The sequence below is a fragment of the Podarcis cretensis genome, assembly GCF_951804945.1.
Source record: "Podarcis cretensis genome assembly, chromosome: 17".
Taxonomy (NCBI): Eukaryota; Metazoa; Chordata; class Lepidosauria; order Squamata; family Lacertidae; genus Podarcis; species Podarcis cretensis.
This window is the reverse complement of record NC_137187.1, coordinates 40572376-40597910: the sequence shown is the minus strand read 5'-3', so window position 1 is coordinate 40597910 and position 25535 is coordinate 40572376. Positions and strand designations below refer to the sequence as shown.

The 25535-nt window shown below is 46.1% G+C and overlaps 2 protein-coding genes across 6 annotated transcripts; one reads left to right on the top strand and one right to left on the bottom strand.

Moving 5' to 3' along the window:
* The first annotated feature begins 184 nt into the window (after positions 1-184).
* TEX28 (testis expressed 28) lies at positions 185-17193 on the top strand. 4 transcript variants are annotated; one of them, XM_079958760.1, is made up of 7 exons: positions 185-600; positions 3632-3743; positions 6769-6835; positions 10972-11042; positions 11874-12544; positions 15236-15371; positions 16759-17193. In XM_079958760.1, exons 3-7 carry the CDS (start codon positions 6781-6783, stop codon positions 17071-17073), a joined length of 1248 nt encoding a protein of 415 aa, XP_079814886.1. In that variant the 5' UTR covers positions 185-600; positions 3632-3743; positions 6769-6780; the 3' UTR covers positions 17074-17193. The 4 variants fall into 4 exon arrangements, with proteins under 4 accessions (XP_079814886.1, XP_079814888.1, XP_079814887.1 ...); XM_079958761.1 differs by lacking the exon at positions 185-600 and adding an exon at positions 668-1002; XM_079958763.1 differs by lacking the exon at positions 185-600 and adding an exon at positions 1033-1183.
* A 103-nt stretch (positions 17194-17296) lies between these two features.
* Positions 17297-24657, bottom strand: OPN1MW3 (opsin 1, medium wave sensitive 3). Of its 2 annotated transcripts, XM_079958780.1 has the most exons (6): positions 23032-24650; positions 22263-22559; positions 21652-21820; positions 20793-20958; positions 19922-20161; positions 17297-18916 (listed from the first exon to the last, which is right to left on the bottom strand). In XM_079958780.1, the coding sequence occupies exons 1-6, from the start codon at positions 23138-23140 to the stop codon at positions 18800-18802; spliced, it is 1098 nt and encodes a 365-aa protein (XP_079814906.1). In that variant the 5' UTR covers positions 23141-24650; the 3' UTR covers positions 17297-18799. The 2 variants fall into 2 exon arrangements, with proteins under 2 accessions (XP_079814906.1, XP_079814905.1); XM_079958779.1 differs by having other exon boundaries at positions 18806-20161; positions 23032-24657.
* Between the last annotated feature and the right edge of the window lie 878 nt (positions 24658-25535).

Sequence of the window (25535 nt, the reverse complement as noted above, 5' to 3'; positions counted from 1 at the left end):
CTCCGCGGGCCAGCCGCGCCAGGCGCCGCCGCCATCAACAGGCTATTCATCCTCCGCCCGCTCCTCCCCCTTATAAGCCCCGCTCCTCCCCCTCCCCCCTCGAACGTTTGAAATTCCTTGCGCGCCATTATGTCTGACAGAGCGAAGGACAGATAGCGTTGATTGGTCTCTCCGGGCAACCGACTCGGCGCGCCGTAGTTCTAATTGGCCGGTTCTTTCACGGAACGCTCTTCCTCTGATATGATAGGCTGAGCAGCAGGCGGGGTGGGAGTGGGCTGTGCTATATGGGATACGCTTTGCTATCGGCTTCTCAAAACTGCGCCCCTCCTGCCTTCTGTTTGGCTAGATCCTCCGGGAGCCACGCCCCATATTCCATTACCAGGTCCCGCCTTCTGCCCTACGGAAGCCTTTTGCTCCTCCCCTCTTTTGGCGACCAACGCTCTTTCCTGGTCCCTCTTGCTTTCCCCTTTATAACGGTCAACGACAGAGGGCCCGGACGCACGCTGATTGACGTGTGCGTAGGCCAATGTGAATGCAGCTTCGGCAGATTTAATTTGTAGGAACCTCCCTAATACTCCCGCCCTCCGAAATCTGCGTGAGGTGAGGGAGGGTCGGGAAGTTTAGGAATTAATGGTCGCTTGCGTGATACTTACAGGTGTTGCTTTCTCTCCTCAGAGGAAGACAGAGCCCCATTCAAGTGCCTTCAAAGGGAACGTGGATGGGCGATAAGGGGTCATTTTTTTCCAAGGGGGCCAAGCGCTCTCTGAAAAATGTATAATAATAATAATAATAATAGCAATAAAGGAGAAAAACAAAAAGATAGGCATGGTGTTTCTCTGCTCCTTTATATTTATTATTATTATTATTTTAAAAAATATTTATTTGTACCCCACCTTTCTTCCTCACAAGGTTTCAAGGTAGCTTACAGATAAAATATACACCCCAAAAGACACAGACTTCTGAAGGGGAAGGAGGGAGTGATTTTAAAGAAACCCAATACTGGTGAGGATGATTAATAAGAACACTGCTAATTTATATGGCTCCATCGATGTGACATTTTCCAAAAGGACAGCCATATTAGCCTGTTGCAGCAAAAACACAACCTACAGCCTTGCAGAGCTGTCAAGATCCACAAATTTTCCACAGCTTTCAAGTGGGAACACAGGGAGCTGCCTTGCACCAGGTCAGTTGCCTAACACTGATGGATCTAGCTCAAGGCCGTCCACTCTGACTGGCAGCGCCTCTCCAGGGTTTCAGGCAGGGGTTCCCCTGGCCCAACCTTGAGGTGCCTTTGGGGATTGAAGCTGAGATGTTTTGTATACATCTATACATTGTATAGATCCATTTCAGTCCCGTTTCCGTCCTGGTTTTGGGACGGAGATGGCTCTGGTCGCCCTAACAGATGATCTCCATAGACAACTGGATTGAGGCGGGTAAGGACTGCTGATCCTTTTAGATTTGTCAGCAGCCTTTGACATGGTCGATCATGATCTTCTGGACCACCGCCTCGCAGACGTGGGGATACAGGGCATAGCCCATAAATGGCTGTGCTCTTTTATCTCTGGTCGGGGACAGAGGGTGGCACTAGGGAGGGAAATGTCGTCGCGCCACTCCTTGGTGTGTGGAGTGCCGCAGGGCGCAATTCTCTCCCCGATGCTTTTTAACATCTTTATGCCCCCCCTTGCCCAGATTATCCGGAGCTTTGGGCTGGGCTGTCACCAATATGCTGATGACACTCAGCTCTATCTGCTGATGGATGGCCACACCGACTCGACCCCGAACACACTGACCAGATGCTTGGAGGCTGTGGCTGGATGGTTTCGTGGGAGCTGATTGAAACTAAATCCTTCGAAGACAGAGGTCCTATGGCTAAGTCGGGATGGCATGGGGCTAAGGGACCAACTCCCTTCTCTTGCGGGTGCCCAATTAGTGCCATTGCCTTCTGTTAAGAGTTTGGGTGTAATCCTTGACGCCTCCCTTTCCATGGAGGCGCAGGTTACAGTAACAGCCAAGGCGACATTTTTCCACCTTCGCCGCATCAAGCAGTTGGTCCCTTACCTTTCCTGCCCTGACTTGGCCACAGTGATTCATGCGACGGGCACCTCCAGGCTTGACTACTGTAATTCGCTCTACGCGGGGCTGCCCTTGAAGCTGTCCCAGAAACTCCAGCGGGTGCAGAATGCTGCAGCGAGGCTCCTCACGGGGTCTCTGCCATGGGAGCATATTCACCCAGTGCTTTTCAAGCTGCACTGGCTCCCGGTGGAGTACAGGGTCAGATTTAAGGTGCTGCTTTTGACCTTTAAAGCCCTTCACGGCCTAGGACCCTCGTACCTACGGGACCGCCTCTCCTGGTATGCCCCACGGAGAGCCTCAAGGTCCATAAATAACAACACCCTAGTGGTCCCGGGCCCTAAGGAAGTTAGATTGGCTTCAACCAGAGCCAGGGCCTTTTCAGCACTGGCTCCAGCCTGGTGGAACGCTCTGCCTCATGAGACCAGGGCCCTGCAGGATCTGATTTCTTTCCGCAGGGCCTGTAAGACAGAGTTGTTCCGCCTGGCCTTTGGCTTGGAGCCAATTTGATTCCCTCCCTCCCTCTCTCTCTCTCTCTCTCTCTCTTTTTCTTTTCCTTCTCCTCCTGCGATGAGGCTACATTTTAATATTTTAATGTTCCATTATTTTAATGTTGTATTTTATTTTTGTTTTTAAGTTCGTAATCATTCATCTTGTTTTTATTATTGCTTGTAAGCCGCTCTGAGCCCGGCCTTGGCTGGGGAGGGCGGGGTATAAATAAATTATTATTATTATTATTATTATTATACAAGGCAGATGCTCCGTTACTGAGCCAGGACCTCTTCCCTTTTACACACACACAATATTATTCACCACCTTGTTTGTTCTTGCTTAAATCTGTTTCCTGTAAAATGCTGCAAAGTATTGTTTTCAACCCTCTGGGTCTTTTAAACAATATTGTGAAGCTAAGTTTTGCAAGAGATGACGTATGCTACTACAGCACAGCAGTACAGTGCATCTTGCAAAATCCTGCTTCCAATATAAAAAAATATAAATTTTCAAAATTACAAATAAAAGCAAGGCTCTTGTCCAGGGGAAATGTAGTCAATAGAACTTAAGTTTGTCCCAGCAAAATCATGCTTTCATTTCCCTCCCAGCAGCGGACAATAATGAGGAGGACAGGGCAGCAAGATGTCTGGCCATGGCTAATTTTCACTACGCATTACTGAAGGGGTGGGGAGAAACTCAACGTGGGGCTCTAGTTTTCTGTCTTAACATCTAGTTCTGCTCTAAAAATCTCTCTCTCTCTTTTTCCCTGCCTTCCATGCATATGCTCAAACCTTCCTCAGTTTTTTTCTGTCCTTTCACTACCTCTTACTGTTATGAAACAAATTATCCAGAAAGGCAACAGTTGAGAACTTGCTGTTTTTTATTGACTTGCTGGATGTGCATTGTGAATAGCAGATATAGTACATATAAAACAGGAAGATGGTTGCAATCTATTTCTGATGGGTGAGAGTAGAATTAATATCACAACAGGAACGTTAGGCAAAAGCATTTATGTGACATCCCATTGCATTTCTGCAGGCAAAACTAATTCTATGTCAATAACTTCTGGTAGGAAACAACAAGGAAACATTTACTACACAACAGGGCCCTGGAATGTCAGGCACGAGAGAAGAAAGCCAAGTAGGGTAGGAGCCAGGTACAGGAGTAGGTGTCAACAGGTTCAGGTAAGACAAGTACTATTTGGTCCACATATAATTGCCAGGAAGCTTTTGAGCCCATTTAATACAAGAGTAGTTTAAAAATCAAGTACCATGGCTTAGGGATGGAGAAAAGGGTAAATTGGACAGGTCAGAGCCTGTGAATGTTAGCATTTATGTCAAAACTGGAAACAAGAAGTCAAAAAGTTAATGTTTGAGAGATATCTTTGCTCTTTTAAACCCTCACTTTTCATCATTCCATTATCCCTTCCACCAAAAGGCAGAAAGCAGTATTTGTTGGCAAAGGTACTCTTCACAGCTCACAGGGGACCTACTACTTAACTACTAGATTTACCTATGCCACTTTTCCTGGGCGAAGGAGCCTGCAAACACAGAAAACATGGTCATTGACCAACCCAATGCACCCCTATTTGGCTTAAGAAAGGAGACATAAGCAAGTTATAAGCAAGTTATGAGGAACTATCCTGGGATAGCTCAGTCAGTAGAGCATGAGACTCTTAACTCAGGGTCGTGGTTTTGAGCCCCACATTGAGCAAAAGATTCATGCATTGCAGAGGGATGGACTAGATGACCCTCATGGTCCCTTCCATGCCTATGATTCTACAAAGTTGTTTATATATGCAGATATGACTGGCAAGCCAACTGGGCCAGATTTAATCTGTATATCATTCGTTGTGTGTTCCCAAAGTACACTTTCCCCCTTACAGTGGAAGAGGACTTTTACAATGACTTTTTCTTCCTACTTGCTCCAGTGAGCAGGGCTATGCAAGTTAGACTTGGGATAACCTTCCAGTGCGGGAGTGTGCCTCTGCTCAGTTCTGGTCTTCCTGAGCTCAAAGTGACAATGTGTTGACAGAACTCTACCAAACTTTCTATAAAAAACCCTCTCTTTTCAATTGGCAGGAGGCTATTTAGGGTGGGAAGAGGGAGGTGGGAAAGAGGAAGGTTAGAGGTTCACAAACAGGCTACTGCAAAGCAGTCAATGATATAACATTTCAGATCCATAGATCCATTTCAGTCCGGATTCCATCCTGGTTTCGGGACCGAGACAGCTCTGGTCGCCCTAACAGATGATCTCCATAGACAACTGGATCGAGGCGGGTCAGGACTACTGATTCTCTTAGATTTCTCAGCAGCCTTTCACATCGTCAATCATGATCTTCTGGACCACTGCCTCGCTGACATGGGGATACAGGGCATAGCCCGAAAATGGCTGTGCTCCTTTATCTCTGGTTAGGGACAGAGGGTGGTGCTAGGGAGGGAGATGTCATTGCACCACTCCTTGGTGTGTGGAGTGCCGCAGGGCGCAATCCTCTCCCCAATGCTTTTTAACATCTTTATGCGCCCCCTTGCCTAGATTGTCTGGAGTTTTGGGCTGGGTTGTCACCAATATGCTGATGTCACTCAGCTCTATCTGCTAATGGATGGTCACACCGACTCGGCCCCGGACACACTGACCAGATGCTTGGAAGCTGTGGCTGGATAGTTTCATGGGAGCCGATTGAAACTAAATCCTTCGAAGACAGAGGTCCTCTGGCTGGGTCGGGATGGCATAGGGATGAGGGACCAACTCCCTTCTCTTGCAGGGGACCAATTAGTGCCATTGCCTTCCGTTAAGAGTTTAGGTGTAATCCTTGACGCCTCCCTTTCCATGGAGGTGCAGGTTACAGCAACAGCCAAGGCAACATTTTTCCACCTTCGCTACATCAAGCAGTTGGTCCCTTACCTTTCCCGCCCCGACCTGGCCACAGTGATCCATGCGACGGTCACCTCCAGGCTTGACTACTGTAATTCGCTCTATGTGGGGCTGCCCTTGAAGCTGTCCCAGAAACTCCAGCAGGTGCAGAATGCTGCAGCGAGGCTCCTCACGGGGTCTCTGCCATGGGAGCATATTCACCCAGTGCTTTTCCAGCGGCACTGGCTCCCGGTGGAGTACAGGGTCAGATTTAAGGTGCTGGTTTTGACCTTTAAAGCCCTTTGTGGCTTAGGGCCCTCATATTTATGGGGACTTGACATTTTCATCCCCAAAAAGTTTTTGATGTCGATTTGAGTTTCCACTGAAATGAGGCTGCATCTTAAAGTTTTAATGTTGTATTTTAATCTTGTTTTTTAAGCTGTATTTCAACCAATTGTTTTTATATTTGGCATTAGCCACCCTGAGCCTGGTCTTGGCTGGGGAGGGCGGGGTATAAATAATTTATTATTATTATTATTATTATTATTATTATTATTATTATTATTACAACTGTAGCAGCAGCAGTGTTCTCCCCAGAAGTAGAAGACAAACCTGTGCTGTCAATAAATTGTTTGGGGAAACTGTTGGAGAGGGACATCAGGTAGATACAAGTGGGCACAGAGAGCAAACTTTGTGGTGGTGGCATTGTCTCCTCAATAACCAGGGACCTAGCCAAACCCAAGGAGGAATACTCAGATGGTAATAAGCCCAAGCTTGTGCAAGTACTTAACCACCCTGCCTGCAAAACATAAAGCTCCTGAGATCAAGTCAGAAGGATGGGGGCAGGCTAGCATCAATCAGTGGGGATTGCTGCCACCCAGCCTGTTGATGGGAAATCCCTACAACCCAAGTTTTGCTGATAGATTTGGCAGATTCTTATTAAGGTCCTAGCACAGGGGTAGGCACACAGCCATCCACCAAGAGAGTCCATGGTGCACAACTAAAAAAACAGTTTAAAACAACCTTCTAAAACAGTTTAAAATTCCTTAAAGCAATTACCTACACTCAAACTAATCATAACAGAGTTGCTAGGGACAGAATTTTCAGCCATCAACTGGCCAAGTAAACGGGAATCATTTTAAATATATCCTAAAAGTTCACAGTGAAGGAGACTGATTCACCTCCTTTGGGAGGGCATTCCACTTTTTTATTTTTTTAATTGCAGGGCACTTGGAAGAGTGGTGATATTCCAGTGCTAACATATAGCCACACTTGTAGAACTGGCAATTGCAGACACAACATGTCATCAAAAAAGCAAGATGAACCAGAATTGTCTTGAATAGTTTCTCTTCACAGGCATCCTGTGTCATGGTTCCACAGTCACAACCTTCATTCCCCAGTCATTCTGAAGCAAACATGATGAGTAAGTTGCTTATTCTCTAGTGATCCTCAGCAGTGGTGATTTGGCCTCTGATGGCTATGGCATCGGAGGTTATGGTGGCAGCATCCAAGTGTTTGATTATAAAGGGATATAGATGCTTAAGAGGAAGCAAAAGATCAGAGAATTCCACAAGGGGGGGGGCGGAAATATCCCAGCATTCCATTACCTTGTTTGACCAGCTCAGCAGCAGCTGCAAGGGCTTCATGGACTGTAGCACATGCTTCAATAACTGTAACCTGGTCAGCATCGCTCTTATGCGCAACCTATAAAAGACACAGACAAGAAGCACCCCATATGCAGAAAATGACTGGCCAACTAACATAATAAAACAATAACCTATAGCAACCTTTGGCCCTCCAGATATTGCTTGACTACAACTTCCATCATGCCTAACAATTGGCCATGCTGGCCAGGAAGTTGGAGTCCAAAATACAAATGGCTAATTCAAGCTACTGCTGTTCTCTAGTGGAAAGTAAGAGGCCCATGTGAACTAAGAAAATGGAGGAGGCCTGTTCAGCATCAGACATCGCCCTCCAAAACTGGGCTGTAAGTGGAGAGCAATCTGCACTTTATTCTTATACTACAGTAGATACTGTAGATACTACTATCCAGTAGATACTGAACAAAACAAAAAACAAAACAAAAAAACAAACAAAAAGAATTACTGTATGCGCACTTGTGCACAAAGCTGGGTTACAAGATGATAAATCATAAGTGGTTATCTTTTTTTTTAAAAAAAAATAATTTTTATTCGTTTTTCAAACACATAATAAAAACAGAACAAAACAAACAAAAGAAACACAAGAAAATCAAAACACAAACGAAAACATACAAAACAATTAAACCAATATAACTTCAAAATTATAATTTCATGCCCTTCTTTCTTTTGACTTCCCCATACCTCCCCATCCCTGCATCCTTGTTTAGTGATTCTTTAGCAACCCTTTAGTCAATTGTCTTAATTCCCTTTCATTAAATTTCCTTTAGTTTTTTAGTTGCAGCTGCAATTCTCTGCTTCTTACCCCCTGACATCTTAACATTCCTCAATTTTACAATAGTTCTTGAGATATATTTTAAATTTCTTCCAGTCCTCTTCCACTGTCTCCTTCCCCTGGTCGCGGATTCTGCCCGTCATCTCAGCCAGTCCCATAAAGTCCATCACCTTTGTTTGCCATTCTTCCAGAGTAGGTAGTTCTTGCATCTTCCAATACTTTGCCAGTAGAATTCTTGCTGCTGTGGTGGCATACATAAAGAAAATCCTATCCTTCTTTAACACCAATTGGCCAACCATGCCCAAGAGAAAAGCCTCTGGTTTCTTAGGAAAAGTCCACCTAAGGACTTTCTTAATTTCATTATAGATCATTTCCCAGAAAGCTTTAATCTTTGGGCAGGTCCACCAAAGGTGGTAAAAAGTGCCTTCTGTCTCATTACATTTCCAACACTTATTGTTAGGCAAATGATAAATTTTTGCAAGCTTGACTGGGGTCATGTACCACCGATAGATCATTTTCATAATATTTTCTTTTAGAGCATTACATGCAGTAAATTTAATACCGGTAGTCCATAACTGTTCCCAGTCAGCAAACATAATATCATGGCCGATGTCTTGTGCCCACTTAATCATAGCTGATTTCACCGTTTCATCCTGTGTATTCCATTTCAACAGCAAGTTATACATTTTTGATAAGTTCTTAGTATTGGGTTCTAACAATTCTGTTTCTAGTTTTGACCTCTCTTTCTGGAATCCTATTTTCCTGTCCTGTTTAAATGTCTCATTTATCTGATGGTAATGCAACCAATAAGTGGTTATCAATATAAACCTTTTCACTTGCTTTAATAGCAAAATGTCCTGGTGCTGCAAATCTCTGCTTCCTAGGGAGATTTTGAGCAGAAACCCAAGGCAACTTTTGAGAAAGGAAAATGTAATGTAATGTAATTGAATGAACTCATGGAGTTTTTGTCCCCCCCGCAAACCCTCATTTATGATACCTACTTCAATATCTGCCTGAAGACAGTCTCTCTATTATTCTGGTGGAACTAGACTTTATGTCTGCAGCTGAAAACTGGTGAAACATGACTTCTAGGCAGAATACTTGGGAACAGTTTATGGCTGTGCAATACCTCAGGCCTATTTTAGCAATTTCGTGGCTATATGGCCAGATCAGTCATCTGCCATCTAGTGGTAGATACATGTATGTCTCAATGATGCAAGTACTTACCAGTATGTATGGTACTTTTTTTTGGTATGACGTATCAGAAATTTTGGCCTTTGTCCAAAGAGACTGATTTATGTTACAGCCTTGGCTCTAGTATATAGGTCATAATGACAACCAATTAGTCTGGGCCTAGCATTCACTAAGTTTTTTGGCATTTCATAATATCTGTTAACATTCCAAATCTGCCACATTCCAAGTATTTTATGTAATCAGAATGATGTACAAGCATTATTGCGGCAAGGATTCAGTGAGAGCAAATTCACCATGCGTTGGTTCAATTCACAATCTTTTCCAACCTCCATGAGTGTAATTAATTAAAAAGTCTAGTTTTGTTCCAGAAGTGCATCCTCCTTAAATTGAATCTGGGAGGGGGGGGGGATAAGTGAACACACAGCATCCTTCACATAAGTAAAACACCTGGCTGTAGTATAATAAAGAAACACTACCACAAACAGGGAGAGATGAAACTTTTAAACACAGAGAAAATAAGTCACATTACCTAGTTCACATCTTCAGTGAGATAGTATGTCACAGGTGGAATAACCAATACAGCCCCCTCTGCCTTTCTTAACACCTGAGGAGGCAGACTTTCAGATATTTGGGCCCTCCGTTAATTAGGACTTTATCCTTCTATCCCTAGTGGTTACAGAAGTTGGCAAACCACTTTGACTGTTTGGGGTTGAGGTGCTGGCTCATCACCCCTCACACCCACCTCTAAATGTCCTCCAAGACATCTATTTGCTTAATATATATGCAACCCCTACTCAAAGGAGATCTTACCATGAGGCAAATGAGGTGTTTGCCTCAGGCAGAAAGCTGAAGGACATACAACACATAAAGCACAATGCACCAGGAAATTCTCTTGTAGAAAAGTCTTGTTGGCAGAGCTCTTGGATTGATTAGTGGGAAGGGGAAACTGCATTATATGAAGTCAGGTGTGCGGAATCTGTTGTACACCAGGTGTTGTTAGATTACAACTGCCATCACCCCTGACCATTGGTCATGCTGACTGGGGGAGCTGATGGGAGTTGGAGTCCACAACATCTGAAAGGCCACAGGTGCACCATCCCTGTATTAAGAGGATTGAACTTGTTCACATTTCAATCACAAACAGTGGCATTGTGTCCTTTATTGGCACCCAGGGCACAGACTGTTCACGGGGCCAGGCTGCGCCACCTGCCCACCCACCCACGCAGGAAGAGCCCTTGGCAGATGAATTCTCCCAGCACTGGCCAGCTGGTCATTCAGTGAGGGGAGGCCAGGACAGGCTGGGCTCCTGGGCCCAAAGACCCCCAGTGACAGGCATGGTGGGGATCCTTGCCTGGAGGCTACCTGGCCCACACCCCCTCAAAATCATGCATTCAGGGCCCTCCGGTCCTCCCCAAAGTGTTCCTGATCACAAACATTTTTGGGGAGAGGGGTAAATTCTAGAATATATTATTATGCTTTTAATGTGTTTGTTTGTAAGCTTTTGATACTTAACAAATGGGATGAGAAATGTCTAATATCATTCATTTAATAATTAAGGATAATGATGACAATGACGATGACAATGTTGATAAAGACTTGGAGTAATGGAGATGAAGGTGGACACATACTGTCCCTTGCGTAGTGTCTCATGGGGCCCTTAGCTTGGGTCCAGGATGAGATAGAATCATAGAGTTGGAAGGGACCCCAAGGATCATCTAGTCCACCCCCTGCAATGCAGGAATCTCAGCTAAAGCATCCCTGACAGATGACCATCCAACCTCTGCTTAAAAACCTCCAAGGAAGGAGAGTCCACAAGGGAGACCGTTCCACTGTGGAACAACTCTTACTGTCAGAAAGTTTTTCCGCGTGTTTAGTTGGAATTTCATTTCTTGAATGAATTGCTCTTTGAAGCACATGCCTGTCTCCTTACAGCACCCATGGTGGATCTCTGTAATTCAACCAAGGGAGAATCCTTTCAGCAAGCAGAAGACTCTGCCAGTTCAGTGAGTGACCAAAAGATAAAGCCTGATTTCCCCCAGCCCATGTTCTACACATTAACTGCCCGCTATCTGTGGTTATTGGTTCCAGGAGCTGCACCTGCCATGGCTTTAGGGGAGAAAATATTATGATGTCACTGTGTGATAATTTGATGTCAGGGAACTCTCTTTGTGAAGGACCTTTGCACAGAGACCCATGACGGGAGAAGTCAGGAAACGTTTCTCTCTCATGCCTTTCCAATGCAGTCAGCAGGGACCAAAGGAAGGCTTTGCCCCTCAAGTCCTGCTCACTCACTAAACCTGGGTCCCTCCCCAATGCCAATGAAGAATAAGTGCCTAATCCCCTTGTGGGGAGAGGCAGGTAGTGAGGATGGAAGATGGTTAACAGGGCTCAAGGCTATAATTTCAATAGGAACTGTGATGTTAGTCCTGTTTAGCTTGAATCAAGGAGTCAGGAAGTGTTGGTGGTGAACAACCTGAGTGACTGTTTAGCCTACAAGGAGTGCTTGCCAAGTCAGCTGTCTCTTGTTCAGCACCCCATTCCTTCATCCCATACTGGAGCAGTATCATATACATTCAAATATTATTGCCCAATTTATTTTTAATTGTATTGTTAAATTTATGATTAAAATTGTAAATGGTATCAGTCCTTAGAGGAAGCACAGCAGAGTGCTTTGAGGGATAGATAAAAAGATCAATAATGGCCATGGCAGAATGCATTCTAGATGAAGAATAATTCAATGTCTTGTGATGTAGCTGGTGGAGACCCAGCATAAATTCAGGGTTAGCTGATGTTATTGTTTCTCTGATCATCTTCCCACCTCGTCCCTGTGGTAGGTGGAGTCCCCTCGGCCCCGCAGTGTCTCTGTTGTTTCTACCACTTCCCAATTAAGCAGCCGCAACCCAAAGGATGTCCTGCGCCATCGCATATTCCACTTATCTGAGATGCTGCGGGTGGAGAAAGCCAATCGGGATGACAATACGTCATGCTATGTGGAGCTGGTGGGCAAGGCAGACAGAGAGAAAGCACCTTCCATCCGGCAGGCCTTTGAACGTATCAACCAGCGCTCCTCAGCCAATATTGCCCAACTAGAACAGCGTCTGCAGGATTCCTGGGCTCAGCTGAAGAAGTTGGAACAGAGGATTTTTACAAGCCAGGACGGCAGCAGCAGTGCTACTCCTGCCCAGCAGCAGCTCACCACTCCCAGGAACAGCATGTCTCACCAGCCATCCTTCAGCATACCCAGAAGCCGCACTTCAGAAACTTGCACTGTTGAGGAACTCCTTCCTTCCATCTCGGAGAGCAAAGAAAACAGGTCTGCTCAAGAGGCTTCCTCAAAGCAAATCCTTGAGGAAGAGATCAAGCAGAAGGTTCAAGAGTTGAAAGCTCAGCTGCTTGATCTTAGAGAAGACCACAAGGTCCTGGAGGATGAGTGGCACAAGCTGGATGAGTCATGGAAGGCTGACAAACAACAGATGATGGAACTGCTGCAGGAGGAGAAGAAGAGGTGGGCACCCACATTAATGAGGGCAGTTGGCTCCAGTATCCCATCTCCTGACACCCCATTCTCAGGTTTGATGTTTCCTGGTCTCCTGTCTCCTTGTCCCCCTGCTCAGTCTCACAGGTTCAGAGCCTGTGGCTCAAGATCTTCAATGCTCTGCTGTTAGGGCCAGAATCTAGAGTTGTGTGCCAAGGCCCCATGACCCCACAGTTCCCTAGGGAAATGACACAGGACAACAGCATACAGTGGTACCTCGGGTTAAGAACTTAATTGGTTCTGGAGGTCTGTTCTTAACCTGAAATTGTTCTTAACCTGAGGTACCACTTTAGCTAATGGGGCCTCCCGCCACTGCTGCGCCATTTCTGTTCTCATCCTGAAGCAAAGTTCTTAACCCGAGGTACTATTTCTGGGTTAGCTGAGTCTGTAACCTGAAGCGTCTGTAACCTGAAGCATCTGTAGTCCGAGGTACCACTGTATTGGGTTTTTGCCTTGAATATGGCCACAATTGGTTACAGTAAAGAATGGTTTGGCATAAGCATTGGGTAAAGCTGTTACTATTCCACTCCAGTGCATCTGCTGGAAGTGCATCAAAGGATAAATCACATCTTGGGGAGGGGGAAAATGCCCTTTGACCTATATCAAATAGGGGTACCCCCCACAGGGCCCCCTTTGGAAGAGTGGTGAGACCCCGCACCTGCTTGGGTGTCAGACAGAACCATTCCTCCTGGATCCTTTTAACAGGATAGCCTTTCCCAAAGGGGGCAGGCAGAGGCTACAATCTCCCCTCCAGCCAAGATCTAGGCTTACCCAATTCCTAACCGCCTTACAAAGTTGTGATTTGCTATGAGATAGGTGAAAACCAGATGGTGAGTGCCAATTTGCCAAATGGAAAAATTCCTGCCCAGCCCTGAATATGGTGGCCGGCTTGGTCCATAGCAAGGTGAAAGCACAAGTAAAAACAATCAAATTAAGGGGTGGGGATCCAACAAAAAAGGCAGGGAAGACTTCTGGGCAGGCCGCAATTTAACGCCCCCTGGGAGTGGGCCCAAGCATTCTCATTGGCTGGTTGAGCCCACCACCAGGGGAACGCCCATCCAAGGACTGCTGGTATTGGCCAATAGCTGGGAGCTGGGCAATCGAGCCTGCCATTCACTGGATCATTTGCATGGTCTGAGGCCTGGCCACAACACTGCCCACCAAGGAATGTGATCAGACTAATATTACTGGATACATGGGCTTTTTGAACTGTGTGCTACACTCCCTTTTCCACTGCATTAACACCAGGGCCAGCACATTGTTGGGCACCTGCAGAGGTCCACACTCCTGCAGGTGGCCCACTGCCCACTCTCTGGAGCAGCCTGCTCATGCTCCTCCTAGTTATTTCTGCTTGTGCATCTTGTCCTTTCCAAAGATGCCAGCACTGACATGAGTGAGGTGATGGAGAAGCAACCTCCATTTCCCTTGTGCTCTGCCTCTGGGTAGTTGTGTGGATTGGAAACAGAGGGAGAGGGCAAAGAACTGGACAGTGGTGCTTTGGAGAGGGATGCATTGAGTGTGAATTGGCCCCCACAAAAAAAAACACCTGGAACTAGCGCTGATTCACACAGAGGCACAGAAGCAAACCCCTTTCCCCCCATAGCTTATACTGTACCTATACCATGGTACAGGATCTAGCTTGCCAATTCCTTCTGATCTCCATGCTTTTTCTGCTGCATTTACATTACATGGGAACCAAGGTCCCAATTTTCTTGTAATGAGGAAAAGGGAAGAGCTATCATGACCTTAGAAATGAAGGAATTCTGAATGTCTTCAGTTCAAAGAAGAGAGACCTAGCCTCCACAAAAGGGCACATTTTTAGAGCAATGGACATTCTGAAAGCACATTAATGGCAGCTGATGCAAATGTGCCTATTTTCCTCCAAGCTTAAGCTCTGGGTGGGGAAAATGTTCTGCAAGTCTGAAGCAGAAACACAATATTGTTTGGCTGTGCCAGTGATGTCTCAAAAAAGTTTTTAAAAAATAAGGTAATGAACGAACTGCTTATGCAACACTTTTTTAAGAATAGAAAAGTAGACAATCCATCTGATGCATAGGATGAGTGGCAAGGCTGATGGCTGAGCTAGCATTTGATTTGCTAGTAAACACATTTGTCATTTCAAATAGAATGGCAGTGTTATAGAAGAGTTTGCTTTGATAACCGCCCCCCCCCGACAATCCCCCCTTCAGCAGTGAGCAACCTGCCTGGTATTTTTTCTATACTCTATAGAATACTTAGCATAACAGCAAATTCAACACAGCCAGGATCACATTTCCCCCAGTACCAATTCTTGGGGTCAAACTATCCTGGTAACATGCTCACGTGGGGCCTGATCTTCAAGGACACCCAGAAGTGTTTCTTCTCACTCTTCTTTGGTTCAGCTACCTAATATTTACCACACACTACTTGGTGCCCTTGAATCTGCTGGGTAATCATGGCCATCTCTCTTTCACTGCTCACCTGTGTCTTGTCACTGGAAGTGTCAAATGAGGGAACAGAGCCAACTCAATCATAATCCATTTACCAGCAGTGTTTTAAGCTCAGGCTGTAATAAGATCAGCCAGCTGGCTTGGGGTGTGTGTGCAAAGAGGGAAGCAAGGGATAAAGGACCAGACGGCAGAACTTCACTCCGCCCTCCTTGACTGTGCCACCCTTCTCCAGGTACTACCATCTCGAAGTGCAGGTGAATGATGTGATACAGATAAATCTCAATGAGATCACAAACCTCAAACATGACCTGGCATGCACGGAGGAGAAAATGGTCTATCAGTCTTATGAGAGGTCCCGGGACATCTGGGTAAGGAGCTCCCATGTCTAGGAGCCCAAGATGGCACTATTATGAAGGGCAGCGAGTAGGACAGTGGAGTGATCCTCATGTTATTGGCCATGACAGAATGCGTGGATGCAGAGGCAATGAGGTATATCACATTATGGGGTAGGCCATAACAGTCAGCTTTAGATGCAGCCGTGTGTTTCCAGAGGGATGTCATGTCATATTTCCTATGTCAAAGTAGAATGCTAGAAAGCTCAGAGGATTCAGGTCAATATTAATTATATAGCTTAGAATATTGGAGGGTGGGGTGGCATTGACCTTTTAGTAGAGTGATACCCAAGGTGGGTGGGTGTGTACTGATTCAAGCTGGCCACTGGATGGTTTTATTACCCATATGCTGATACGTTCCTTATTGGCAAGTATTTCACTTGCATACCGTATTTTTCGCTCTATAAGACACACCAGACCACAAGACGCACCTAGTTTTTGGAGGAGGAAAACAAGAAAAAAATATTCTGAATCTCAGAAGCCAGAACAGCAAGAGGGATCGCTGCGCAGTGAAAGCAGCAATCCCTCTTGCTGTTCTGGCTTCTGGGATAGCTGCACATCCTGCATTCGCTCCATAAGACGCACACACATTTCCCCTTACTTTTTAGGAGGGAAAAAGTGAGTCTTATAGAGCAAAAAATACGGTATATTGTAACACCATTATCACATGAACTATGGGACCTATAACAAAATTTTACAGTGGGGAATGCTCCCATTCAGGATGTTCCATTTCAGTCCCCTTCCCAATTACAGGAGCCAGCTCCTAGGGGCTGTGGGGGCTTTGGCTCCACAATAAAATATTTGAGGGGGCTGGCCCCCCACAAAGTTGATGTGCATTCCCATTAAAATGGTCCGCATGCACTGCCTCATGTGATTGATTATGCAGGGTGGGGCTTACCTGGATCCCCACAATATCTTATTCAAGTTGGCACCCCTGTTCCCAATGATTTTCTTTTCCCCCTCTTCCCAATGATTTTCTGTTTCCCATCTCTCAGTAAGCACTCTATTGCTACAGAATGTGCTTGAACTCCATTGGGCTGTTTTGCCCCCCTCCCCAATTTATGTTCACCAAATATTTTTGTGTACTACTTCTGCACACCTTGGGGTCTCCCTGAGCTTGCTGATGCCTCCCTTTTGTATGAGCATTGTGCCACTTGACTACCTAAGAACTGGCACTTGGCAAACTGAGATTGCTAACAGGATATAAGATAGGACCATCAAAGAATAGCATTATAATTTAAGAATTGCACATTCCAGGCGAGAAATAAGGGTGTGGGAACCCAAACAGGTTTATCTGTGGGGACAGGTGGTCTAGAACCTGATCTGATCTGGGCCTCATACTTTCTCCTTTTACCCCTGCCAGGAGGTGCTGGACTCCTACCAGACCCGGCTGGCCAAACTCGAAATGCAGCAGCAAACCCAGCAACAGGAGGCAATGGAGCTACCCCAGGCCAGTGTGTATAAACTTTATGGACAGCTCATAAACCTGCTGCTGACCATTGCCACCATTCTCTTGGTGTGTGTTTCTACTATTTCAGCCTGTTCCCTTCCTCTCCTGCGCACTCGCTGGCGTGCCCTGGCCACTCTGCTTGTGATTGTCATCATAAGCGCTGCCTGGAAGTACTTCCCTGTCATTCGTCAACAGGAATGGAGAACATGGCTTCCCTCTGCTTGGTAGGCAGAGAACAAAATGGCACACAAATTTCCTTATCCATCCTGATGCTCTCCAACACTCCCTACTCTCAATGCTTATTTAACTACTTGTTTGTTTATTTATTAATTAAAAATTAAGAGCCTATTCCCCTGTGCTTTCCCACGTGTCTATTTCTCCCTGTGGCTATGCCAAGCTATATGTGATAGTTAACTGAAAAATCATTCCAGGTGACAAGCCTAACTCTAGGTTGCAACATCCAAGATGGGTCAAAAATCTGTAAGGAGCTTGGGTGGTGGTATCCATGCTAAGCAAGGTGACTCAGTAGGAAGTGGGCAGAGAGCTAGGACACACACATGTTCTGAAAGCTGACTTGAGTATGAAAAAAACCACACAAATGGAACTTGTCCTGAGGTAGAAAAACCTAATTGCATCTTATTACCCCCTAATTAACAAAAGGCACTCTCCATGGCAGTGCTTTTCATATTCAGCTCTTGCTCATGTCAATAGAATTTGCACATAAGAGCTTCCCAATGGATTGTGCCTGGTGGGTTAGATCTCTTGTCCCCCATTCTTCAACTCTTACTAGTACTGAAAACCCTCCTGCCAGAGGCAACTGCTTCACCTTGCCTCATGGTTGTCTTGATTGATTGATTGATTGATTGATTGCACCTGCAAGCAACAAAAACTACTCTCCTCTCTCCACAGTTATTACTCTGGCAACTATTGCACCCCCTTCCCATGCATCAAACACTGTTTTGTTACATAGTTTGTAGGATAAAAACTGAGCTTTTATACAGAAGTTAAAAATCTTTATTCTCTATCTCATTCTTCTTGCTGCAGTCAGTTTTGTTTGGTTTTTTCCCATTTCCCCCATTGTATTTCTAGCTAGATGTCCCAGGGACACAATAGGCTTTAGTATCAAACACTATGTACAGAAAGGTTCCAGTTGAGCCGTGTTGGGGAGAAGCACTAAGTCCTCAGTGGTGTCCAAGGTGGCTCGTGCTGATTCTCCGTGGTTCTGTCCCACATTAGAATTAGGTCAGCTCCTAGACAGAGCTAGAACTCAATACACCCAACCTTGCTGAGGCACAGACACCTTGGAGGACAAACTTTATTCACCTGTCCACCCCTGTGATGCACTCTCTGGTACCAGTGATTTTTTTTTTTTATAGGAAGGACAGAGCAAAAGGGAATCAAAATAGGTGCTGCATGGTCAAATTGTGAATTATATTGGTTCACATCCACCAACTCATTCATCCACAGGAATCAGTGTGGTCTTCGGGGCAGTTTCAAGGAAGGGCCTTGGACAGAGTTGCTTTACAAAAGCTATATACTTCCCACAAGGAGCCCCCTTAGTTCTGCTCCCTTCTGGGAGACAGAGTAACAAGTGGGAGACTACTTAAGGATCACAGCTGAAGGGAAGGAGTGTCCAAGCAACCCCTGATGTCCCAGGAAAGGTGCACAATGCTGGTATATTTGAGCATGGAATTCTGCATCCTTCACCCCCATCCAAAAACAATTCTCGGAGAAAAACAGAAACATTTCCCTCCCCCAACCACAGGAGAAACAGCAGTACCCCAGCCTGGGGCACAGTCTAAGTTCAAAGGAGAGGATCTGTTGAGATGGCAGGCCAGTATTTCATATGCTCAAAGGGAATCCATACGGCACAGAAGGAAGGGGACGCTCACAATCACTGGGGCTCTCCTGGGAGGCAGAGTTCTGTCACGGTGTCCATCCAGGCATGGGGCTCTTATGATGGCGATACAGAGGAATTAGAGACAGATGAGACTTCAGTGCGGGAAGTGGAGGAGACCTCAGAGCCATCATCAACCTTCTTGCCAAAGAGCTGCAATATGCAGTTACGGAACTGCCGGAGAGAAAGGAAGAGGTAAGGGTCTACAAATGTAAGATTCCACACTTATGAAAGAAGAACCAGCTGCACTAAGATGAGGGACACATGGCTTGTCAGTAGTACAAGTGAAAAGTATTGAGGGGTCTTAGTAGACCACAAGCTTAACATGAGTCAACAGTGTGATGCAGGAGCAAAAATGATTAATACTAGTTTAGGCTGCATCAACAGAAGTATGGTGTCCTAATCAAGGAAAGTCATAGTACCACTCTATTCTGCCTTGGTCAGACCACACCTGGAATATTGTGTCCAGTTTTGGGCACCACAATTTAAGAACGATGTTGACAAGCTGGAAAGTGCAGAGGATGGCAACCAAAATGATCAAGGGTCTGGAAATCAAGCCTTATGAAGAATGTTTGAGGGAGCTAGGTGAGTTTAGCCTGGGGAAGAGGAAACTAAGAGGAGATATGATAGCCATCTTCAAGTATCTCCAGGGCTGTCACGTGAAAGATGGAGCAAGCTTGTTTTCTCCTGCTCTGGAGGGAACCAGAGGTTTCAAGTTACAAGAACGGAGATTCCAACTCAACATCAGGAATAACTGTCTGATGGCAAGAGCCATTTGACAGTGGAATGGGATCCCTCGGAAGGTGGTGGACTCTCCTTCCCTGGAGATTTTAAAGCAGTGGTTGGGTGGCCATCTGCCATGGATGCTTCAGCTGAGATTCCTGCGTTGCAAGGGGGTTCAATTAGATTACTCTTGGGGTCCCTTCCAACTCTACAGTTCCATGATTCTAAGAGAGAGGGCGAGTGGGTGGAGGAAATGGAGACAAGGTTAATCAGAACTGACAAGCAGTTCTACATGCCTCCAGTATGTATAGTTATACAACATGCATCATCTACAAGGCCATTCATCCTACATGGGGTTTTCTGTCCATAAATCCCTTCCCTTACAACTCTGTTTTTCAGTACTTTTAATATCTTGGCTAGCCTCTTAATTCTCCATTTTACAATATAGCAGATTACCTGTCTGTTCATGAAGACGTAGATAATGGGGTTGTAGATGGTGGCGCTCTTTGCAAAGAAGGCAGGCAGGGCAGCTGCAAGGGGGTGGAAGGCATAGCCTGGGTTGGCAGCAGCAAAGCAGGCAAAGATCGTATATGGTCCCCAGCAGAAGCAATAGGCAATGATCATAACCACTACCATCCTTGATACTTCCCGCTCAGCCTTCTGTGTAGATTCCGACTCCTTCTGCTGGGCAGCAACCTGTACAAGAGGAAGAGGAGGTGAGATTAAAGATGGTGTTTAGATTATTCCCACACACAGAACATGGGTGAGAGGGATTCAACCTGCAACAAACCTGGTTTAGGTAAAACAAGAGAAGGTCTCATGGGAGACTATATCCAGGTATGTTTCAACCAGGCTATCTTCTCACAAGCAATATACAGCAAGCCATGGAAAAGGGAAGGAATCCAGTGGAAATGAGGGGGGGGGTGCCAACTGGATCTGGATAACAGGGGCTCACCAAGAAATTAAGCAGGGGCAGAGAGTGGGGTCTGCTACAGAAATGAAAATCCCACTATATTTGTGGGGTCTTGTCTGGCATGCAGCTATGGAGAGAACATTCTACTGTTGGTTGCAATGTGACCAAGGGGATTCCACAGTGGAAGTAGTAAAATGAAGGCATGGTAGAATGTTAGCAATTGGTAGTTTGATCCCAGACAAAGATCCCAGAGGTATGGTAGCTCAAGTTTGGGAGAGATGCAGTTTCAGAAATAGGAGAATCAGCAAAAGGGACAGGATTAAGGGTGACTGTTCCTATGTGAAGCTTTGTTCTGAGCCTGAGGGAGAGTCAGGGCATGCAGAGGTGGGGTCCTAGGATAAGGTGGGTGCTCACCGCACGGATAGCGAGCCACACTTGCAGGTAGCAGAGAATGATGACAGCCAGTGGGAGGAAGCAACAGGTGATCATGAGCACAACCATGTAAGACTGAACTCCAGGGTCCTCACTGCCACTGAATACATCTGGACCGCATGATGTCTTCAGACCATGGGGCCAGTACCTGCAGGACAGGGAGAGGAAAGAGGAAGACCATTTTCACAAACAGGACTTAAATCACCTTTGAGTCTCTTCCACCACTATTTGATGAGAGAACGACTGTCTCTCATCCAGAGCAGTTCTAAAGAGAAAACAGAGCAGTGCAAGGGTGTAGTGGGAGGGGGGAATAAAAAAAATACATAGCTAACTGAGGTTCTCCCCCCCCCCCCCCCGCAAATCCTGGCTACACACATGGAGTGGTGGCCTTTGTGATATGAATAAACATTCTAACCATTCTGTAGTTTTAACATTCCTGTGACAAGCTGATTGACACAAACTGCTTTAAGCCTTATACATAAATGCCCATTGCCTGAGGCAGTACTTGAATAGAATACCTTACTTAAGCTTCACAACCCCAGGAAAATTTCCCCATGCCAAAAGCTACATGTAATATCTCATGGACTGTAAAAGGGGCAGATTTTCTCACAGCAAGGAACTCCATGACCTCTTCTTTCCCTATAATCTTTCTCAGTGGACATTGCCTGGCTTGAACTGGCTTTGGCAAAGCTTGTGGCACTTGTCCTGCTAGCACAGTTGAAATGGAATAGGGTCTAACCTTCCCAGTCCCCATCATCAGCCCTTCTTTTTATGTACATGTGCTTACATTACTTGCTTCTCTCCACAGCTGCTGCCAGTCCAAGTCTCTCCTCACACTCACCTACTCCAGCCAAAGATGGGTGGTGCTGTCCAAATACAAGACCACACCCAGGAGAAGACAATGCCAGCCATGGCCAATTTGGCATCAAACTTGACATTTCCAAAGGGCTTGCAGACAACAACCCAACGCTCCCAGGAGATAATGGCTAAAGACCAGAGGGCTGTTATGCCTGTGGGAGAGGAAAGAACAGAGGGAGCAGTTGTCACAAAAGGGAGTATGGATTCTACCATGAGACTTTGGGACTGTCCCAATTCATCTCCTGTTACCTGGCTTTCTCAGCAACTACAATCATAGTTGAGGGCATTGTAGATCAAACTTTTGCACTTGCTAAACACCATAGCTAAAGAGTTCTGGAATGCACAGAATTCATAGGAGGAAGACAAGCAGGGATAAGGGTGGGGCTGGCATTCCTTCTACCCCATAAATTCCTGACAAGGAGAAGCAGGGTGGAAAGAGTGTGGTGATCTTGGAAGACAACAGGACTCTGGCTTGTGATTAAATGGGGGTAAATATATGAGCCAGGAGGGATAACATGGGGAAGGAATAGGATGGCAGAGCATTAGAGCATTAAGCAGAAATTATTGTAAATAAGAAATCCCTTGGCCTCTTACCACAAGCAGACACGGTGTATCCTTCCAACACACACATGGGATGACCAAGAATGAAATAGCCAAAGATCTGGTTGATGACGCTGATGGTGCTGGCAATAACTGTCTCACCCAGATCAGCTATTGCCAAGTTCACCAAAATCCAGTTGAGTGGATGCCGTAGCTTCTTGAATTTGGCAGTGGCCACCAATACCAAACCATTAGTGAAGACTGAGGCAACGACCACAAAGATCATCCAGAGAGAAGTGATGTTATAGACCCATCGTGGTGCAATGTGATAGTTTGGACCTTCAAAAGGGTCTGCGAAGGAGGGAAAAGGTTAGGAGTTGGAGGGATCCCAGCCTGCCTCACAAGATAATCCATCAGGAATCTACTGTACCAAGACTTGGGAAGGCATCTTCCCATATTTTCTTAGTGTCCCTTCCCTTGCGGACCGTACAGGGTCCTTCCCCTTCACAAGTCATACACCAGGAAAGTGGATAAGGTTACACCTCTCTCTAGTTGCACACAGAGACCTCCACCTGGACCAGCTGAGAACCCTTCCTTGTCTAGTCCCAAAAACTTTCCAGAACCTTTCCCAAAAAAACTTGGGCAAATTCCACTTTTCGAACACTTGTCCCCTAGACAGGCTTGTAACTAACTAACCATCCCCCTTGCTGCATCACTTGCTCTATCAAGGTTCAACTAAATGCCAGTGCACCTCCATATCTAATCCCCAATTTTAGGCTTCCAACCCCCCCCCCCATTTCTGCTGCCCTGCTGCTGGGCTCACCCCGAGTATTGTTGCTGTTGGTGTAAGTAAACAAGCTGTCTCTGGTGGTATCATCATCTTCATTGCGCCGGCGGGCAGCAAATACAGCCACATCCCAGGCTTCTGTCATGGCCTTTGCTGCCTTCTTTCCCACCTTCCACCTGCACCTGTTTGCTGCCCTGTCCCACTCCCTCCCTTTTTCTTTTTCTTTCCTACTAGATTCTTTCTGTCTCTGTTGCTCTCTGTTTCCCTCTCTCTTTCCCTCGCTACCGCTCAGTCTCTCCCATCCGCTTGTCTGTGCCAGGGTCCAGGACAAATACTCATTTATATACCTACCCCCCCAGGTGGATTAAGCACCCAGCTTGGAGCACAAGATCCCCAAAGCCCTTAAATGTTTTATCCCTTAATTGGGCTGCGATTTGGCCCCCTCCCTGTCTCAGCCCCCCCCCCATTTACCATGGCATGAAGGACTCACGCGTACCCTGCGTCACCATGGGTGTCTTTGCTGGACACTTCAGGTGAGGGATGAGCATGGAAGGGTGATTAGAGAGTCAAAAGAGCTCAGCTAATCCCTCTCAGAACGGTCCTTCCTTGCAATTTCCTAATGGCCCATTTTTCTAACTAGGCCAAAGGACGTTTTGGCCCAATTTTCCTACAGCCGGAGATAGCTGTTCATCACTGAAGGCAAGGTTTCAGCCCACCATGGACTCGCCAACCATGGTGCCACAAAGCAATATGCCTCAGAACTGCCTGTCCTCTGCCAAGGCCAAAACAAACCCCACAAAATGCTTCCTTAAGCAGAACGACAATCATCTTGTGCATGCCACCCCAAGCTCCGAGCGATGCAAGATTCCAGGGCTCTCTGGGTTTGTGTTTCCTTTAGAATGAACCACAGTGGAGACTGGGGGGGGGGTCCTTATGTTAGATGTTTCATTAAACATATATACAACCTGAGCCTGTGATGGAGGGGTTCACAGCATGAACACCCCAAGGGAGTCTTGCTTTCCCCATAACCGCAGCCTTGGATTCAAACAGAAATCAAACATCTTTTGACAAAGTCCCCCATGATATTCTTGTGAGGAAGCTGGCAAAATGTGGGTTAAACAAAGTAACTGTTAGGTGGATTTGTAACTGGTTGGAGGACCAAAACCAAAGAGCGAGTGGTTGCTGAACAATTCCAGGCACGCCTGGAGGATGTGGACCATTTGGATCCCTTCCAGTCGGGATTCAGGCCTCATCATGGGACTGAAACTGCCTTGGTCGCGCTGGCTGATGATCTCCGGTGGGCTACGGACAAAGGTGAGAGCTGTTTCCGAGTTCTGCTGGATCTCTCAGCGGCGTTTGATACCATCGACCATAACATCCTTCTGGACCGCCTAGGTTATCTGTTTTCTGACATGATTGAGGATTGCAGAGCCAGAGGCAAAGAAGTCTGGAGAGATAAAATTGAGATATGGAAATATGGAAATATCAATGAGAGGCAGGACTGAGATTTGGATATGCTTTGAGGTTCAGACTGTAGGAAGCCAATAAATCAAAATTAAAATCAAAATTACAATTTGGAAGACAATTTGATCTTTTTTATTTTATTTTATATTTTTATTAGATTATGATTTGATATGTTAATTGGATTTTTTTATTGGAAAATTTATAAAGGCTCTAACAAAGAAAAAAAAGAGAGAAAAAAGACCTACAATGGCTCCCAGTATGTTTCCGAGCACAATTCAAAGTGTTGGTGCTGACCTTTAAAGCCCTAAACGGCCTCAGTCCTGTATACCTGAAGGAGCGTCTCCACCCGCATCATTCTGCCCGGACGCTGAGGTCCAGTGCCAAGGGCCTTCTGGTGGTTCCCTCACTGTGAGAAGCCAAGTTTCAGGGAACCAGGCAGAGGGCCTTCTCGGTAGTGGCACCCGCCCTGTGGAACGCCCTCCCACCAGATGTCAAAGAGAAGAACAACTACCAGACTTTTAGAAGACATCTGAAGGCAGCCCTGTTTATGGAAGCTTTTAATGTTTAACAGACTATTGTATTTTAATATTTTGTTGGAAGCCGCCCAAAGTGGCTGGGGAAACCCAGCCAGATGGGAGGGGTATAAATAAATAAATTATTATTATTATTATTATTATTATTCCTCATCATCCTGGAGAAAAATGACAAGTGGGGTGCCAGAGGGCCTGTTGTTGTTCAACATCTTTATAAACAACTTGGATGGAGGATTTGAGGGGATGCTCATCCAATTTGCAGATGACACCAAATTGGGAGGGGTAACTAATGCCACAGAAGACAGAATTGGAGGGACTTCCGGGTTAGCGCCATCGCCTAATGGCGGATTCCCTCCGAACTCCGGAGGGAATCGGCTCAACAGGGTTCGGGTCCTGCCGCGCCAGCGACGCGGGGACCCCTAAAAACCACAGGCGTGGATGCCTGTGGACGTGGTGACTCGGTGGGCACCATTAGCACCCCCCCGACCCGCGAAGGAGCCTTTTTAAAGGCTACGGAACAGGGAAGGGGGAGCGGCGCGGTGC

Excerpts from the sequence above, each read along its gene's own strand:
- OPN1MW3 (XM_079958779.1), bottom strand. The coding sequence starts at position 23,140 with ATGACAGAAGCCTGGGATGTGGCTGTATTTGCTGCCCGCCGGCGCAAT. Across the intron at positions 22,560-23,031 it reads CAACAGCAACAATACTCGGG|ACCCTTTTGAAGGTCCAAAC; the intron begins GTGAGCCCAGCA and ends CCTCCTTCGCAG. Across the intron at positions 20,162-20,792 it reads TGTGGCTCGCTATCCGTGCG|GTTGCTGCCCAGCAGAAGGA; the intron begins GTGAGCACCCAC and ends CCTCTTGTACAG.
- TEX28 (XM_079958760.1), top strand. The coding sequence starts at position 6,781 with ATGGTTCCACAGTCACAACCTTCATTCCCCAGTCATTCTGAAGCAAAC. Across the intron at positions 11,043-11,873 it reads CAGAAGACTCTGCCAGTTCA|GTGGAGTCCCCTCGGCCCCG; the intron begins GTGAGTGACCAA and ends TCCCTGTGGTAG. Across the intron at positions 12,545-15,235 it reads CTGCAGGAGGAGAAGAAGAG|GTACTACCATCTCGAAGTGC; the intron begins GTGGGCACCCAC and ends ACCCTTCTCCAG.